Consider the following 20681-nt stretch of genomic DNA (forward strand, 5'->3'; position numbering starts at 1 on the left):
AAGTATGCTTGAAAGTAGGTAGCCTGTTGAAATCAGGCTGAGTAAGATTTCCAAGGGCATAGCTTTAATGCCTTGCAAGATTCCTTGTTCTGCTAGTCCCTTGACTGGCAAAACTGAAAACAGCCATGTAGTAAATAAATAATTACAAGGTAATGTTTATAATTACATTCATTTGCATGATTTATTAATGCTGCAAAGTACTGGTTTTCATGGCAAGGAATAGAAATAGAGGTTTTTTTAGAGCACCTACTCCAGACAAAATTGCTCTAGGTCCTGGAAGAATGCGGTCAATAACTAAAACTACAGCATTCTGGACTACTGATGGTAAATTCACATGGCCCTTCTGCAATCATTTAATGTCAAGATCTAAATAGATTCCATTATTGTGGCCAGGTATAACACATTGCATATTTCTTAGCCATGGCACAAATAATACCTAAATCTAAATACTATTTATATAAAAATACATTTCTGTGTTTCTATGGTTGGTAGGAGCTTTTCCCTACTTTTTCTTCTCCATGATCCGAAAAGGTAGCAGTTGAACAGAAACCATTTCTTATTCAGAAATAGGAGGAATTCACAGCACCAAACACTAGATTTGTACCTTCAATCCAATGCCACACTTCCATTGGCAGAAAGCATTTTCTGCATATGGAAGGGCCATTTTGAGCTAGTAAAGAATGTTGGGTGAGAAAAACAAGCCTAGAGCCAAATAAATTGTTGCATTTGCACAAACTCCTCTGGAAAACTTTGTATGAGATCCTTACAATACATTTTGGTGACCTGCTAGTGTGCATATGCTTCAGCCTGTGTTTTCAGCTCACCATGTTTCTCATCCTTTGATGCAACCCATAGAATATAATAGTTGCACTGCAAGAGGATGTCTACTACTGCTTGCGCAAGATTTCAAAAATATAGCATTAATACATTTTTTCCTCCCAATTGTTTGCATCCCTGACAGGAACGCATCATTAACTGCAAGATACGACTTTTAATTCTGAGTCTTATTACATAAAGACTACAGTTTTTCAATGTTTTTTGTTTATTGCCCAAGTAACCCTGTGTGAAATATATTTTCTAAAATGTGTGAAATACATTTTCTAGAATAGGGAAATAAAATGTGATTTTTTGTTGCAAACCTTTAAAAAGAACAACTTCATTCCAAGGCAAACTTCACAATTCTTAACAAAATGAAGCTTCTAAATGTTAAGAAAATCACGTAACCCTCCCTAAAATTTAAGGATAGTGTCCTTGGCTTAGGTTTGGAAACAGTTGGATGCAACCCACCTACCCAGGAAATTTCTAACTGTGTTATTCCTGCAGGAGCTAGAGTTGCACCCCTGCAGAGAGATTAAACAATTACCTTATTACTACAGATTATTTCTACTGTTCATACTGCCAGGGGACCAAGCATAATTTGCTCTTCCAGCTTACTAGAACCTCCTTAGGGACACCTACTTCCTACTCTAAAGAACTTGGATCTGAATGCAGTACCTACAAAACTGTATTTTCCTTTATTCAGTCATGGAAAACGTCCTTGGCTCCAAGGGAGATGCTGGAAATGTATCATAAACTGCAGAGCTCCTAAAGCCCTTCTATAGTATCATTTAACTAACAATTTTGCAAAGCTCTGATTAATTTATCTTCCCCACCATTTTTAAATAAGTTTTTTTAAAAAACATCAGCAATGGGAAAGGGGAATAGGAAGAATGAATCAAGATTATAGCATTTCTAAAAAGGAACTTATCTATTGCAAAATGTGCCTGGAAAAAAATTCAAGTGCAACTATGATGTCCACCGCCTGCTTTAATAGATAGTCTGGAAATTTTATCCAATGAATACAAATATTCATTTTTTTGTAAAGATGCTGAGCATTGCAGGATGAAACTCAACAGAAATACATTCTCCTGTAAAAATAAGCTTAAGCCCTGTTCTCTCTGGCAGCTCTCTATAGGCATTAGGCACAACTTCCCAATGCACATACAGTGCATTAGATTGCTGCAAAATAGACACATTGGTGTGTGTGTTTTTTTAAAATGCTGTGTGACAAGAAGAACAACTGCAACAAATTCCTTAACTCTAAATAAGCTATGGAGGAAAGTTGGGGGGGGGGAGAGAGGTGATATGCCTACAACAGCCAAGGGTTCCAGTATGTTACAGAGTATGCTGTTTTACATTACTATGTTTTAACTGCGGTGTGCAACCCTCTTGTGTTGAATTTATTCCCCATCTTAGGTTTGTAGCTGAAATTCAAAATATTTTATTTTCATTTACATCTTAGAAATAAAACTAGTGTGGCCCTTTCTTTTATTCTATGCAAACACTATCAAAGGGGTGCTACCAATACACTCTGCCTTCTACGAGTTTTGAAGAACACCACTAGAAAATGACAATATTCTCCAAGACATGACAACTGCAAACTCAGTCAGAATGTGATATTTGTAGCACCCTCTGTAGCATTTCCATCCGTTATTTCCATTCAAGTAACTTTGCAAGAAAAACTACAGTAACAAGGCCCACTGTTTTTCCTGTACAGTAATACATATTGAGCAATATTGTTCATCGAACATTCCATTAATGTAGCTGTAGACCAGGGGTGTACAACTCAAAGAGTTATGGTGGGGGCACTATTATACAGTATTTTCGTTAAGAAGACCATATTATTACATTAATCATAAAAAGCATTTCTGTTACATATGACAAAGTATACTATCCATGCCTGATGAACCTTTCTTTGAATCACAGCATTCTGATAAGAAGCGTCCTAAAAAGTACTTTATGCTAAGAACTTCCCCTAAAATGCATTGCCACAAGCGAGTGTTGTGGGGCACACCCTCAGTTTGCATAGAACAACATGCAGGGCATCCAGTAGATGTTCAACTGCAATTTAAGTTTTCCTCAAGAAAGGATGACTCTACCTAGGGTGTCATGTTTAATTCTATTTGTCCTCTGTTGTCTTTCTTTCCCATGTTCTGAGAAAAAATATGGTATTTGGGTACGGTGTTGCTTCTTGTGACTATTAGTGCCTGTTGTCTTTTTGTTTTAAATTTGATTTAATAAACAAATAGAGCAATTGTGGAGTAGGGATTCCAAGGCAGCGCAACTGCTAAACATCAAGGTAAAGGTAAAGGTACCCCTGCCCGTACAGGCCAGTCTTGACAGACTCTAGGGTTGTGCGCTCATCTCACTCTAGAGGCCGGGAGCCAGCGCTGTCCGCAGACACTTCTGGGTCACGTGGCCAGCGTGACGACGCTGCTCCGGCGAACCGGCACCAGAGCAGCACACGGAAACGCCGTTTACCTTCCCGCTATAAAGCGGTACCTATTTATCTACTTGCACTTAAGGGTGCTTTCAGACTGCTAGGTGGGCAGGAGCTGGGACCGAGCAACGGGAGCTCACCCCGCCGCGGGGATTCGAACCGCCGACCATGCGATCGGCAAGTCCTAGGCGCTGAGGATTTACCCACAGCATCAAGGTAGAGGGGTAGGATTTTTTATGTTTCCTCACACTGACTTCAATGGGAGAGGAATGGCAATGCCAGTCAAAGGGCTGACATGCTTTGGGGCCAATTTGGCAGCCATGTCTGAAGAACAAAAGGCTTCAGACCCCGCAAATCCATGATTGCCTACAGCATGCCCCCTGAATGCCACCCCCCCCTCTTGGCACAGCAGCATTTATACAGTCATACCTCAAATTACAGACGCCTCAGGTTGCGTTTTTTTGGGTTGCGGACTGCCCAAACCTGGAAGTACCAGAACAGGTTACTTCTGGGTTTTGGTGGTCGCGCATGTGCAGAAGACCAAATTGCAACCTGCGCGTGCGCAGACGCGCCACTGGGGGTTGCAAACATGCATCCTGCATGGATCATGTTCGCAACCCGAGCATCCACTGTACTGTTTCGTGAAACGTCAAACATCCTTTGACTGGCAGCAGGACTGCAATCTATGTCTTGCTTCGCCGTTGATGAAAGCCTGGTAAAATACTGATTCTAATTTTAACAACAAACAAGGGGGGAATCTGTATTTTTCCTGTTCATTTGGACTCTAAGAACACAACATCCGTAGGATTTGGGGGTGATGATGATAGAGATAAATACTTGCTAAAGCTTCAAATTATAAAAATGTAGTAACTCAAAGCTGGTTCAAGTGGCTTTTTAAAAAGAACAAGCAAGGAATCACATGGAAGATGTACTAATAAGCTTGTTATCTCCTTTCTGGAGGGTAGGACTCAAGCCAATGGCTTCAAATTACAAGAAAGAAGATTACAACTAAACACCAGGAAAAACTTTCTGACTGCAAGAGCAGTTTGACAGTGGAACATTCTCCCTCAGGAGGTTTAGGTGTCTCCTTCCTTGGAGGTTTTTAAGCAGAGGTTGGGTGGCCATCTGTCATGGATGCTTTAGCTGACATTCCTACATTGCAGGGGATTGGAGTAGATGACCCCTGGGGTACCATCCAACTCTAAGATTCTATGATTCTATAAATTTCGACTGGCATATGGATATAAGAATGCATCTCAATAACCACCCATAGAGACATCTATTTTTGCTGCCAAGAAATATATCATTATAATATCTCTGATAAAAGCCTACATGGATCATTTTCTGCATACCGTTGCACATATTTAAACATTTATCCCAAACATGGAGATAAGTTTTTTTAAAAAATAAAATAAAATGACTTCTTCATTATTCTGCTGAACACAGCTGTCCTACAGCCGAGAAGAAATATATCTCTAGGTGCCTTGAAATACCAGATTCACAGTATTACTTTACTATAAGCACATTATAGTGGATACTAATATAAAGGTAAAGGACCCCCTGGACAGTTAAGTCCAGTCAAAGGTGACTATGGGGTGCAGCATTCATCTCATTTTTCAGGGCGAAGGAGTCAGCGTTTGTCCAGATAGCTTTCTGGGTCATGTGGTCAGCATGACTAAACCGCTACTGGTGCACAGAGGACCATGACGAGTGCCAGAGCGCACGGAAGCACCACTTACCTTCCTGCCACAGCGGTACCTATTTATCTACTCACGCTGGTATGCTTTCGAACTGCTAGGTTGGCAGAAGCTGGGACAGAGCAACGGAAGCTCACCCCATCTTGCAGATTTGAACTGTCGACCTTCTGTTGGCAAGGGCAAGAGGCTCAGTGGTTTAGACCACAGCACCACCTGCATCCCTTACTGCATATTGCACCAGTGCAGATTAACTTAAGTGAGACTCTTCCAAAATCAAGGTCCACTAGAACACCAGCAAATTCAAGTAGTGCAAAAGTGGTGAACAGATTCCCAACAGAGGTATGCAGTAGTTTGGAAAGTTTGTTCGCCCTTTCTCAGGCGGTTGGTTTTGCGGGAGGGCCCCGGGCCTCCTTGTGAACAGCCCTATTGCAGGCCGGATCGTCCTCCTGCCACCAAATTGGCCAATGGTGGCAGGAATTAGTGGTTGTTCCCTGGGGCACAGGACCAACTGACCAATTGTGGCCCTTGGCACAACACCAAGTTTAAATTTCCGATATGCTGGGCCTTTCAGCCTCTCTCTCACTGCAGGGCCTTGATAGGCAATAGACTACAGTATAGTTTGCACTGCAGCGAAGATTTGCCATTGTCATATCACAGGTGTGGGTTCTGACTTGCCTTGTGCTGTGGGATTAGTCTGAAAACAGCTTGGGTGCCTATATCTCTGCACATAAAACCTGTTTAGATTCTCAGGATGCTAAATAAAAGTCATCAGATCCTGCGCAAAATGCCCAAGGTTAAATCTAGTTTCTCTTCTGAAAATACAAATGTCTATGACTCTCTTGCAACATAGCTGACACCATTATCAATTCCCATGCCAATGTTATTTCTGGCAAGCAGTTCAGCTGTAAAATCCTTTCACAGCATAGGAAGCCAAAGACAACTTTAACAGTCTCTGTGGAGGTTTCATGAGCGGGTGTGTGTGTGTGTGTGTGTGTGTGTGGAAGACATATGCACTGTTTATCTGTTGGTTGGTGCTATTGCATCTTAATGCCTCAATTATTGCCCTAAGAACAGTAAGCAATTCATAACAATAAGAAGTTTTCATGCTTCTCATTTTAAATAAATATATATTAACTAGATATAAAAACAAAACAAAAACTATTTTAATCAAGTTCCAACTGCCATCTGTTCAGTCTGGTAGACAAGTAGTTTCTTGCACAGATGTCCCAAAGTAGGAAGCTTGCAACATGCAAAGTGGCCTTAAATAGAATAAAGGCTTCCCAGATGAGCACTCAAGAGACGTGTTGCATTACAGTGCATTTTGCACCTATCCCGGCCCTCTTGAAAACAGGAGCTGGAGTTTGAACATAAAAAGTAAAATTGTGTCCAAACAATTCCTGCTCAAAGTTCAGAAGAGAAACAAGCAAACACACAAACAGGATGCCAAACAGGCAAACTAGACTTTTTTAAAAAAAGCCTCACTTGGGATGGCCAATAAATAGCAGAGCATCTAATTTATCTTCATACTTCTAAACTGGGTTGTCTGTGTTTAGGCATCTTGGTAACCTAAATGGGTTGGGGTGGTGAGGGTAGGGAGGTTGAGAAAATATCTCTACAGATAATAGAACCAAACATTCGCAGAAAAATATCGAAGTTTGAAAAATATGTCCTGCATCCCAACCCAAACTTCTAAAAGGATTGTTGGTGTGCACTTCCCTAATTCTGCCAGGGAGTACCTCTCAGCAGGAGAAGGCTCATACAGATTATAGCTCTATGCACACAGACGATGTGAAATGATGTTGCTTAAGTCAACATAAGACGACAATCTGTTGGGTCCCTGAAAATTTATCCTTCTGGTGGTGAAGATGCTTGCCAATTCCTGCAGAAAGGACTACAACGAGAGAGAAACTTTTACTATGGGAAGGATATTCAGGATTGAGTGGGATTCAACTTTTCGGTACAGACCACACAACCCCTGTTCTCAGAGCCAATTCTCCCCATCCAAGAAGCTGTTTATCAATGAAGAGGCAACATCTCATATTGATACAACTGCTTTCAGTAATAAGAACTTCCCCATCCTCCCATGCAGAATGGATTGTGCTGTTTCACATTTTATAATCAGTCAATTGCTGACTACAGCATTTTAATGAACAAAATGCTTTAGAGGACCACAGCAACCAAGGCTAATTAAATATATCCAAAGCTGACAGATCAAAAGACTAGCATGATTTTACTCAATATGTCATGCATTCTATTCTGTGGTTGCACAAACAGGCATACTTAATAGTCTGAAAAGCACATTATAGACTGTCAACATATAAACAAATGAAGGACTCTCAGCAACAGAATGCCATATTGCTCCAATCTAGCTCACTATAGGATACTGAATCTTCTTCCACACCTATGTAACCTAAACTAATTTTCAATGGAATTATTTTATGAAGTACAGTTTTCTAGAACAATTGTTTTTCAGTCCACAGTGCATAGAAATATGGATGCTCAGTCTGATGAACTAATTACCTCTGTGTATGAAAAAGCATAAAGAAAGAAAAATTCTATTCTAATCTGGAAGTGAAAACAAATTGGAAATATGTGCAACTGTGTTTGTTATGGACTTGTTTCTTTTTTCAACAAGGTCCTTGGAGAGACTGCCTGCAAGCTTTAGAAGATGGTCATGACACCAGTTCCATATATCTTGTGAAACCTGAAAATACAAACCGATTGATGCAGGTCTGGTGTGATCAACGGCAAGATCCTGGTGGCTGGACAGTCATTCAGAGACGTTTGGATGGATCTGTCAACTTTTTCAGGAACTGGGAGACTTACAAGGTTAGGACAAACAACTGTGAGTTTTTATTCTAAGAAACATTATTTGAATTCATGTTTCAGTCTTTCCAACAATAATTTACCTGAAGTAGTTAGGGCACTTGATTACATCCATGACAGAAGGAGGAGTACCTGAACTATTTAAAATGTCGCTGTCAAAGGCAGCAAAACACGGACCATTTCTCCCTGGGCCTCTTAATCATATAGTTTCAGCTGGACGTCAACAATATTCTCCTAGGGATTTGGTATCTGGAGTTTTATCAATAAATAATAAGGCGGGGACAACCATCAGAAAGAAAGATTTGGGTTTTAAAAAGGATTAGAATGTACAAGGAAACAGGAAAGCACACAATTTGAAGTACTGGCAGTATTTAAGTCAAAAGAGAAGGTCTGCGGATAGGGACTGCAGATGGGTTGATTAAAGTCAAAGTGAGGAATGGAGTTGAAATGAAGGTGAAGAAGTCTGGTAAAAAAGGTAAAGGTACCCCTGCCCGTACGGGCCAGTCTTGCCAGACTCTGGGGTTGTGCGCCCATCTCACTCAAGAGGCCAGGGGCCAGCGCTGTCCGAAGACACTTCCGGGTCACGTGGCCAGCGTGACATCGCTGCTCTGGCGAGCCAGAGCTGCACACGGAAACGCCGTTTACCTTCCCGCTAGAAAGCGGTCCCCATTTATCTACTTGCACCCGAGGGTGCTTTCGAACTGCTAGGTTGGCAGGCGCTGGGACCGAAAGACGGGAGCGCACCCCGCCGCGGGGATTCGAACCGCCGACCTTTCGATCGGCAAGCCCTAGGCGCTGAGGCTTTTACCCACAGCGCCACCCGCGTCCCGGACGAAGAAGTCTGGTAGCATAACTTAAAGGCACGCAATCAAGACCATGAAAGATCTGTAGTAGTAAGCTGTTTACTACTTTTTGCATGTGCACTAAGTATTTATGGAAAGGCTAATTTATATGGAAAAGGAAAAGATAAGAAGTTCCAATCCTATAATTCTATTTGGGTTGGACTGCAGGGAGCAGCAAAAATGTCCTTTGTACCAGAGAATAGCTTTCCAGAAGCGGCAAGGGCAAGCCATCCATTGCAGAACTTGGTTTGAGGCCCAAGATCCTTGAGGGCTCAAACACATAGTTTAATATAAGGATAAGCTCAGAGGTGCAATTCACACATTATTCTAATGGCTGGTTCCCTGAGACTTTTTCTGACTTTTTCTGTCACTCCAGTAGAGAATAATCAATGTCAGTGTGTGAGTGAGCATCTTGGAGCCATGTCTTTGGTGCAAATGACATGGTTCCTTGCCTCCCAAACTTTATCCCCCTTTCTTGGCAGGACAATGTTTGGGAGGAAAAGAACAACAGTATTGGCCCTACACATTGGGTTCCAAGATATACACACCACCAGGCAACCTGGGAATAAGCCATCGGAAATAAGACTCCCATGATATAAAGATGAAGTGTGAAGTGTGCTTAGATTTTTAAGGACCAAAAGAGGGAGGAATCTTCCTTGACTATTTTTTAACTGACATAGAAAGAAGCAGCAGGGCATGAATTCAAAGAGGTATGCATGCATCCACAGGAAGCCAGCGATCTACTTAGTTTGGAAAATGACCCACAGTTCAGAGCCAGATGGTGATTTTCAGATTCTCAGCCCAGAAACATCACAATCTCACTGCAGTTAAGTACACCATATGAGTGTTACAAAAGATCAATGCCAAGTGCTAATTCATATTTTCTTTTTTATTTTATTTCTTCTACAGCAAGGATTCGGTAATATCGATGGAGAGTACTGGTTGGGCTTAGAAAATATTTACTGGCTGACAAATCAAGGCAACTACAAATTGTTAATAACCATGGAAGACTGGTCAGGCCGGAAAGTGTTTGCTGAATATGCCAGTTTCCGACTTGAGCCAGAAAGTGAATACTACAAGTTGCGACTGGGGCGATACAATGGCAATGCTGGAGACTCTTTCACATGGCACAATGGGAAGCAATTCACTACACTGGACAGAGACCATGATGTATACACAGGTACGAAAAATTAAAATAAGCTATGAACTCTATGTGAAGGCACATAAAAATGTATATGAAAACATTTTATTTTTATATATTAAATAAATTGAAAAAATATATTATTCTGGATGTCAGGAACATACCAAATGTACAACTACAGATATAAGTTCTTAACCAAATCCTTGTCTGGAGTTCCCAGGCATTCTGCAAGCAGTCCATCTGACATGCTTCTTTATTTCTAGAAGTAGCAAAATAGGCAGGAAAGTGGGTGAGACAAAACAGCCAAAAGGAACTGCGGGTAGAGCAGGCATGGCAGGAGATGTAACAGCCTGGAGACCTATCCAGATATTATAATGCCTAAGAGGCTCAAGCCAGAGATGGGCAGATAGGCTTTGCAGGATCTATTTTGTTTTTATTGGAAACCCTGGGGCCCACCAAGCAAATCCTAGTGAGAAAAGACATACACTTAGAATTAAAGAAATGAGAGCCCAGGAATTTGTTCTGCGTCACTGAAACTGGGTAGCACTCACAGTCCTTCCACACAAGAATCACAAAGCTTGGTTGTCCCAAGCTCTCTTCATTTCAGCAGTATAACTGGGGTGGGGGAGTCATTTCACTTCTCTATTGTTAAACAACTGGGAGTAAGAAAGCTTTGTCAATTACCCAGAGATCTACAAGCAGATCAAGATTTACCTTCTGTCCACTCCTAGGCTTCCTAGAAGCTTGCTAAGCAGTTCCAGTAGCCAATCAGGTTGCAACATACCAACAAGCAACTGGTGGAGCTGATGCACTTAAAACTGCCAAGGGCAGAAAAGCCCAACCAGGAAATACAAGCCACACATCAAGAAGCCCCAGTTTTTGACTTGGCTTTGTAATGAACCATATCTGTAGTTGCCACCAATCTTGCCTCCTCTGCCAAGTTCTCTGCATGTCCTGAGGTTTTGTTCTGACGAGAGACAGAAGCATCAAGAACCTTGCAAATGGAAAAGCACAAAGTTTAACTCATCCATTTATTCATAGAGTGATATTCTCCTTTCTATTACAGGTAACTGTGCTCATTACCAGAAAGGGGGATGGTGGTACAATGCATGTGCACACTCAAATCTCAATGGTGTTTGGTACAGAGGAGGACACTACCGAAGTCGATACCAAGATGGTGTCTATTGGGCTGAGTTCCGTGGAGGCTCATACTCACTGAAGAAGGTTATCATGATGATCAGACCTAATCCCAACACATTCCACTAAAAGGAACTTCTCAAGCCTTTTATATAACAGTTTTGTGTGCTATCCAGAACACATCTTTGCACCAGCAAAGAATGTAATATATTGTACATTGACCGCTATTAATCAGAGGACTTGTATATTGTATTTTCCAAGAATCGTTCCAGAACCAAAATAACAAGATTTTAAGAATGTCACCACAAAATGATTTTTTCCTTTTTTCTTAACAGTTTTTTTAAAAGAGTTATCAGGTAAAATGGACTGTAGATAAGCTGAGATGCTAAAAATACTGCCACATCATCTGAATATTTTTGTATGTTTTATATATTCTCAAATACTGGACATATTAAAAAACTGTACAGCAAGACTTTTAAAAATAATAAATTCATTTGACACAGGAAATAATATCCTTTGAAACTATGTAGCCAGTACAGGTATATTAGAAAGTTCCTAATTTAAACTTCTTTAGATATTGAGAGAGCGTAGTGTCTGCTTTGAAGTGTCCACACTGTGCCCAGCACTAATAGAATCCCCTATTTTTCTTGGGTCTCAAAGCACTCTTAGAACTTAACAATGAATCATTTTGTACAGGACAAACAGTCCTGAATCATTTTGTACAGGACAAACAGATCTGACAAACAGTCCAGGTTGTTATATTCACTATTAATGCACTAGGCATTATCCATAACTGACCACACAGCTATATTTCTCATAAACAAAACAGTTTCAGCATTTTTCGGTTAAACATCTGGTCATTTTAGAAGCATTTTAGATGTTACATGTTCACTGTATACTTTTGTAACCAACACTAATACCTTTGCACCTAAATGATAGCTTATTGGTTTCAAGTTATTTTGTACCCTTAGCGTCATTACCTGCTCTGTAGTCATTGCAACAACAAAAAGAACTATCCAATTTTGCAGGCAAATGATGGATATAGATATAGAACTTATTTAAATGCCCTTGGACATGAGATTGTGACCTTTGAGAGAGAATATGTGAAACTTAAAACTGTATTTGCCATATTTCACTATTATTGCCAAGTATACATATTGAAAGGTGATTATGCAATTATATTTATAAATAAAGTCCATGGCAGAAACTTGAATTCAAGTATTCTGCTGAGGTAAGTTTCCAGAATAGATTATTTTATCACATGTTGCATTATAACATCCTTCCCAAACCTGGTGCCCTCCAGATGTTTTAGACCACAGTTCCCATCACTCCTAACCATTGGCCATGCTAGCTGGAGCTGAGAGCTAGACTCAGAACATCTGAAGGGCACCAGTTGAATAAGGCTGCATTATAGGAACAGTGAAAATCATACATTTCAAAACTCTTATTACCTCATTATTTCTTTCGTAACATACAATGTGTGTCAAACGTTTGGAGTGTGATGTAGCATGTCTTGTATATAAATCAAAGTAGGGATTTTAATATATTATCTGATTATCCTTGTAATGATGCAAATGTGTAATAAAAGCAACAAATGCTATTTTGATGTACTTAGATTTCATTCTTATATTATCATTATTTATTTATGAAACACCTTAGAAACAGGCTGATCAAATGTGGTTTCCTGAAGGATCTGAATATAACAAACAGAGAACAAGAGTTGAATGGCAGATGATCTGACGTTCCCATAACTGTAAATAATAATAATAATAATAATAATAATAATAATAATAATAATAATAATGTGTTTGTGGGAGGAAGGCTATTGGTTGTTTTTTGTTTTGCTTTTGTTATGTATTTTGTGTTCTCATTTTGCATTTTTATGCTGTGAAGTACCCTTTCATCTTTGCATGAAGGGCAGTATACAAACAACAACAACTGGGAGTTGCAAAGTGGAAGGGACAAAGGTAAAAAAGAGGGATGATAATAATAGGTTTAGCACTGGTATCTCTGTGTATTCTGAGGAGTAGCATTTAGAAACAGGAAATGTTACTGATATAGATGAAGATGGCCATGGAGAAATTTGAAAGGGTGAAAAACAAGTGAAGAAACAGAAAGCTAATGAAGAGAATGGCACACGGGAGTCAATTGATCTGAACGACGAGTAGAAAATATCAAACAACTGATAGCAGTAGAGAGACTTAAAGAGCAGAAGCAAGAAAGCCATCAAAGAATAAAATTCTATATTCACGATGCTGCAAAGAAGCAAACATTTTGGTAGAATCTGTAGAAAGTTAAGAGTGAATACTGGATACATTAATCAACTAAAATGACAAAACTTGGTAAGATCCAAAACATAGAAAGAAAACAAACCAGAAAGTACTTCAAGATTCTAAAAGGGTACAACAAACAGCAACATCATTATGACAGAAGAGTGCATGGAATAATGATTGACAGTAGAAAAGTGGAACAAAATGTTGGATGGAGTCAAGAGTGAGTGACAGATAGTGTGTCTGTTGGAAATGTTAGTGAATATTAGAATGGTGAGAGATAAAGGAAGAATGAGATGAGAGCAATACAGCATATGTAAAAGACTGAGAATAGCTGTTAGGTCAGGAAATTAAAATCCTAGAAAATCTCTATATAAAAAGAGTATTTGTTCAGGGTGTTACGCTCCTTAAACGTGTGTTCATGTTTTTAACTGTCTATACTCTGGTCTGGATGGATTCTACGGATAATATAGCTTATCCCACGTGTCTAGTGTAAATGTACTTGAGTAAGATTATAAAGTGATTATAAAGGCTGCTCTCTTCAAGTCAGTAGGTGGCAAGAGATGGGATTTTAAGGGAAGTCTGGGCTCAATGAAGTAGCTAAGGAACTGACCTGATGACTTCCAAGGGACATGGGCCTTGTAGGAACCTGGGGAGCATTACAACAATCAAGAACACAATAAAGTTATTAATTAATTAATTAAATTTATATAACTCCCTTCATCCAAGGTTCACAGCGAAGTTTACAGTATAAAGTTATATTGAAAGTGCTAGAGTTAAGTTTGTGTGTGTCCATCAGGAACTGAGTATAGCACAAGGATGGGCAGAAGAAGATATGAAAGGGAGAAAAGACATACCTTGGCATTATTTTGGTAGAAGTACCAAAACAAAACAAGATACCTACAAATACCAATTCTTTCTAGTGTTCTTCATGCTGATCATGATCTTTTTCATCTCCCCAATATCTGCAGTGCTTGTGGGAATAAGCACACCCAAACAAAAATATGCAAACACAAAGGGATTCAGACTCATCTACACCAGTTTTTATCCATACATAGAATATACACTGCAAAACATACTACAGGTATAGGCTCAACATATGTGCATAGCAGAGAATTAATTGTATAGTATTATATAATCAGTTTGAACACAGCAGAAGCACTAAAATTCTTCTGAAGATTAAACCCATAGGCACATGTGGAACTATAGGCAACAAAGCATTCTGGGAACATCACAATTAGAGGCAATACCTTGTAGGGCACGTGTATTTAATGGAATATTTTACCACTGCATTTTATTGGAGGGTGTTGGACAACAAGCTCTAATTGCCCATTAGTTTGGGGCATATTGTCCTTCTGTGGTTTGAATCAAGTTCGCCTCCTAACATCTCTGAGTCCCCTGTTATATGCTTGTTATCTACTACTCAAGGCAAAGAACCATCTGTCCAAGTTGCTGAAAGAATCAAAGCAACTGCTACTGAATCCTGTCTTGTAGAAAGAGGCTTGAGCCAACAGGCAGCTATCTGAAATCCCCTTTCTTTTTGTCCCCCCTTTTAAAACCATATAATCTTGACTTGCCCCTTCCCTTATATTAGCCAAAGTCCAGTTTTTCACCTCTGCTCCAAGTGCAACTTCTTTTAATGAGAAAATATTTGGGTTGTAAGGGGTTGTCTTCATTTAATTGATTACAAATGTGTAAGCTGAACCATGACACAAAGAAACATGAACAGCTTAAGAACAGCACAACATGCAATGGAATGAGCAATTAAAAGACAGGGAAACTAATAATTGGATATGACAGAGAATAAACGTTAGAAGGAAAGGTTGCAAAGTTGAAATGTACATACGCAGGGCTTCTGGCAAGAGACAACTCGGGTCGGTGGAATAAAGCAGTGCTAGTGTCGAATCCCTACAATTTTAAAAGACTAAAGAGACAATCACCTATGTGGTGGGTAGATGACCTAGAACTAACAGTAGGGCTTATGATGTGGATGCAGCAAACAAACAACAGAGAACGCTGGAAAGAACTTGAAGTGGCATATATTCAAAGATGGATGTGAGACGCTGTAAAATAAAATAAAAGAAGAAGCTGTCTGTGAGAGGTGGTTGCAGCTCCATTATATTATTGGTGAAAAGGATGGGGACCAGGTGTGTTGCAGATATCAGTACGACATTACAGATTTTTATGTACTAAGCTTGGATACTAGAACAATAGGCAGGTAGGATCCTAGAATGCAACAATTGATTGGCTTGCAGGAAAAGACCAATCAGGCTCCAGGAGGAAGTTAATCAGCTATTAGGCTGGTAGGATTGTAGAATGCAACAACTGATTAGCCTGCAGGAGCAGACCAATCAGGCTCCAGGAGAGAAGCAGAATCAGCCAATCAGGCAGGACTCATTGTGTAAATAATGTATATAAAAGCCTGAGGTTTGCGGGGAAATTCAATTGATGTTTTACAAGCTGCAATAAAGAGCATGAAATCACTGCAGGACTCCAAGTATATTTCACCAGGGACGAAGGTGAGATCCTGCTGAGCTGTCTGCAGCGCACTGCACACACAATCGCACCGCGCATCCAGGCTACAGCTCTGGGACCCAAGGACCCAGAATGGCAACAGACAACAGCTTCATGCCATTCGGCCCAGCCTCAGGAGACTGGGAAGGATATGCCACCTGCTTCCAGTTCCTCCTGGAGGCAAAGGACGTCACTGATGCAGCCAAGAAGATGGCGACCTTCTTCAGCGTCTGTAGAAACGTTTGAGATTGGCCAAGCCCTCCTCACTCCCACAAATATCGCTACCATTCCCTACAACATGATAATGGAACGGCTGAAGGGGCACTTCTTGCCACAGCCCTTGGTGGGAGCATTTCGCAATGCCTTCTACTCAAAGTGGCAGGCCCCCGGAGAAACCATAACCAGGTATATGACCTCCCTCCACCAAGCTGCCTGGCTCTGCAACTTCACAGAGCTGGAGAACATGCTCCACGACCGCCTCATGAGCAGCCTGAGGAATTAGAAGCTGCAGTGGCGCCTCTGTGCTAAGAAGGACCTGAAGTTCCAGGTCGCCCTAGAGGAGGCTCTAGCAACTGAAGCCGCTGAGAGGTCAGTGCAAGGATTCCAGTCAAATGCGTTGTCCCAACCAAGGGTCCACCATAAGAACCTCACCAACAACTCAGAATCCAACCGGGAGGACGTGCACCGAGTGCAGCAGTGCACACAAACTGCACGCCCACCACGACAGCCTTGTCCGGAAGAGGGGAACTGTGCAAGCTGTGAGGAGAGCCAAGAGCGGAGGACTTGCCATTTCCACAACGCAGAATGCCGAGAATGCAGAAAAGTGGGACACATTGCTTGGGTGTGCTGCGCCCGCCCTGCCCGACGCCTTGCATCAGATGGCTGACCCAAGAGTCCCAGGCCCTATAGTCCAAGACACCAAGGCAACTCAACGGAGATCACAGACTGTCAGGTATACCAGTTGCCTCATTCTAATGCAGAAAAAAATTACATCGAGGTACAGATAGAGGGAGTCCCATGCCTCATGGAGCTTGATACAGGCTCAACCCTGTCCATAATCTTGGCACGGACATTAAGGAAATTGTGTCCCAGCAGCAGCCCCAACCTTAGGCCAGCCCCATTAACCCTCCAGGACTTCCAAAAACACAAGGTCCCCTCCCCACAATGGGGGTGGGAACCTTCAATGTACAATATCAAGGGTGGAAGCGGCAATTAGACTTGATTGTGGTCAAGGGACCCTACGTTAGCTTACTAGGGTTGGCGTGGTTTGGGCCACTGGGGCTAGCCAGTGGGACACAATTTCCTTAATGAACCGCACCAGCTCCCACGTGGATGTGGACGCCATCTGCAAAGACTTTCCGGAGGTTTTCGACGGGGCATTGGGATGATATACTGCCTCCCCCATTGGCCTACAACTAGACCCCGCCGTACGACTCATCAGGTTCAAGGCCTGCCAGGTCCCGTTCGCCCTTAAACCCCAAATTGACGAGGAATTAGACCGGCTCATGGAACAAGGAGTGCTCGAGCCGGTGCCTAATGCCCCCTGTGAAACCCCAATCGCCACACCCGCCAAGCCCAAAGGCTCGGTCCGCATCTGTGCAGACTACAAATGTACCATAAACAAGGCCTTTACGGCTCATGCGTAGCCGGTGCCAGTCACAGACACAGAAAGTTATGGGATCATTCACCATGAGGAGCAGATCAGGTAAGAGTAGCAGAGGTTCATGCTGAAGGGGTTCTGCCCTGCCAAAAGAAGAATCAGTAATGATGTGATGTAATGCACAAACGTGGAATAATTAGAATGGGCAGGTTTTATGGGAAAAGCTTGGTAAGCCCAAGAATTCTTCCCAAGAAAAAAAAGGATGCTGAGGGACACCCCAAAAGCTTTGCCAAACACTCCCTCACTCCTTCCCTCAAAAAGAAATATGAGGTATCCTGAAGTGTGTGATCAGAAGCACAATTATGAATAACTACAATTATTTCACATCACTGTTGCCTGGGAAGGATATGGGTTAAGAGGCTTTGCCAAAGATACAGCAGTGTACAATAACATATCACCTTTTACATTCAGAAGATCCCAAACAACAGAAACAAAAGAAGCTCTGTCTCCTTCATTCAGGCAGATAGAGCAATGTATATCTACAAGTAACATATGCCAATATGAAAGAAGAGCCTTTTAAATTTGAATCTGGGTGAACCCCTTGGAAGCTTTCTATATTTGCAGGAAAACACTGCCAAAATTTTATTTTTTGCTCAGTCAAAAGTTTCCTGTTTTTAGAATAAAAAGTGGACTTGAACATATGGGTAATGTATGCAGTATATATTTATATGCATATACATATGCTTTCCAAAAGTTAAAAAAGCCAGTTTTTAAAATTTGAATTTAGTATGGTTTGCAATGAAATCAATTACAAAAGCCCACTACCTTCCTTAGTAACAACAGAAGGAAAATGTGCAAAACTCTTGCATATGAGGGGGCAGCAACAAAATATTAACCGAACAGGAATTTTAACTGGCAGAATTACCTTTTGCCACATTTTATAATCCCAATATCTAAAATTCATATGCTGTACATATGTATGAAGTCAAGGTTATCCATGTATTCTGATGGTAAGTATGAGCCAACTCTTACATTCATCTCTCATCTATCTTAACTGTATACAGTATAATAACCTAGAAATGACCTATGATAAGGGCAAGCAAGATAGTATCCACTGGCAATATATAATTGAGGTGGCTGGCCAAAAGAATGAAAACTTATGGGTCTTGGAAAAGGTTCTGGAATCTTTATAAGAAAGTTCTCAAAAGCTGCTGTTTCCTCAAACCACAAAATTGTGCTGCGTTCAACTAAAAATGAACCTCATAACCCTGAATATGAATCTAGTGTTTCCCCTCCCTTCCTTTCTCCTTCCAGCTATAAAAATTACAGACAGAGAATACCCTAGAAATATGCACAGTTCCTTTGATGTTAATACTACTTCATTAATTCCAGCCCTGTTATTTTTCCATTGCATGCCACCCCAGCTGCAGCAACTACCCAGTTGCACTTCACTCTCTTGGCAGGCCTTTATAAGATGTGTGTTTTCAAATGCTGAATGAGACGATGCAAAAAGCAAGGTTGTTACACAGCATTAAAAACCACATTTTAAGGGTTGTGAAAAATGCTTAGTTTTCTGCATACCACACACATCCTTGTTTCTTGAGGTTATGACAGTTAATTGAGTTCACTGAAGCAGAGAAACAAAACAAAATGCACTATTTGCTTTATTGGTACTATGGCAAATACCCATAAGGATAAGAATGAGATCACTAGATCCTGGATTTTTTTAAAAAAAATAATAATTAGAAACTAGTATGTAATACTAACAAAGCAAAAAAGGAAAAACCACAGCAGGAAAAACCATGGAGACTAGGAATTATAAGCAAAAGGGTAACTGAGTACTTAAGCAAGAACTCAAACGTAAACTGGAAATATGATATGTAGCATTACATATAGCCAAGATATAGGGGTAGGAAAAGCACAGCAGAATATGGTTAAAGGAACAGGGCATTGGCAGGTCTTCTGAACCAAGTAACAGTGGAAAGAGAAATGCTTCTTGTCAAGGAGCACAGCCCTCTTTCCCGCTATCCTTCCAATGTCCTTATAAAGGAGTGGGTAGTATAGGATAACCGCCATTCTTTATAGACTTTGCTCATAATTCCTTTTGACGCTTAACATATCCCTTTACCATGAAGACTGACTCATATGAAATTTAAAAACTTTGAGGTTACAAATTAAGCATAATAGTCCCCTGGTATCATCAGTAGAGAAGGAGACTCTGAAAAGAAATATGCAAAACTGACTAATAAGCAGTATGGGCACATTTTTCCTAGCAATCTCCTGCCCATGTACAGTCAACTATTTTCTGAGATAAAAGGAAGAGGGAAGGGGGGGAGCATCTTCCCTCTCACATATTTGATCCACACTTGTCACTGCACTCCAATAATCCCTTGCAACATGACAAATTGCAGAGAACACTTGCAACTGATGAAAGGAATGCCTTCCTAACAAAAAAACCCCACCCTTAACTCACCATTAGGAAACATAACTACAAAAGTGAGGATTATCAAAGTATTTGGGGTTTTTAAAAATGCAGAGAGAGAAGTCCTAAACACAGAAACATATCTATGCATGTATATAATATATATAATGGGGTTGAAGCCAAAGCATGCACAGAACAGCAAAAGCAAAGGATCTTTTCCCTACATTCAAATAGTAGTATTTGATGAGGTCTATGCAAACATGGGAGTCTATGTTGTTTTTACACTGAGCTTCTTTAAACAGTGAGGTAGAGCTTTGCAAGGAAATATCTGTAACAACTGTTACTACTTTTGATCCATTACACCAGTATCTGCCTCCCACCCTTCCAGTATTTTTCTTTTTTTATTGTGGCATTCATTTGTAATCTTTGTGGCATCCTGTGCAGGAGTCTAACACTCCTGAATAAATATATTCTTCCGCAACATTAAGACATTCATAAGGTTTGTTTCCAGGTAATTCTATAATTTGGATGCTGTATTAGTATACATGTATCTTTTTTTTCTGCTTTTGTCTGAAGAGCTCTCAAAGTAGCTTCCAAACAATTTAAAACAAAAGAAAATGATAAATCAGTAGAAAAACATAGTAAGAACAAGAAAGCAGCAGTAATTGAAACAGAAAATTTAAAAAGCAGAAGGCTTAAATAAAATACCTGGTTAGTTATAAAACAACTAAAAGCATATGAAGCTTGGCACCAAACAAGCCTCCCCGAGGAAGGTATTTCTGGGTCAATATATCACAACTGAAAGGAGCCCAGCCCAATTTGACAATGCCAGCATCTCTTCTATTCTGGTGCCAATGAGAATAGAAGGGCCCAAGAAAAAGGAAGGAGAATTCTGATGTGCTGTTTCCAGAGACTGGTGATGGAAATATTGGAGCAGTTCCGAATGCGCTTCCTGTTTATAGAGCACTCTGAC

At 40.6% G+C, this 20681-nt stretch overlaps 2 protein-coding genes across 10 annotated transcripts in view; one reads left to right on the plus strand and one right to left on the minus strand.

Annotated features, from left to right (window-relative positions):
- Positions 1–12502, plus strand: part of ANGPTL2 (angiopoietin like 2) — a 29501-nt gene extending 16999 nt beyond the window's left edge. Inside the window, exons 3-5 of the mRNA XM_081896516.1 lie at positions 7592–7785; positions 9534–9804; positions 10832–12502. Of these exons, the coding sequence (XP_081752642.1) occupies positions 7592–7785; positions 9534–9804; positions 10832–11031 (665 nt within the window). The 3' untranslated portion in view covers positions 11032–12502. The remainder of the gene's footprint in view (positions 1–7591; positions 7786–9533; positions 9805–10831) is intronic.
- RALGPS1 (Ral GEF with PH domain and SH3 binding motif 1) overlaps positions 1–20681 on the minus strand; it is a 217422-nt gene that overhangs the window by 101654 nt on the left and 95087 nt on the right. The window lies entirely within an intron of this gene.

This window comes from Podarcis melisellensis (assembly GCF_964234715.1).
Source record: "Podarcis melisellensis genome assembly, chromosome: Z".
NCBI lineage: Eukaryota > Metazoa > Chordata > Lepidosauria > Squamata > Lacertidae > Podarcis > Podarcis melisellensis.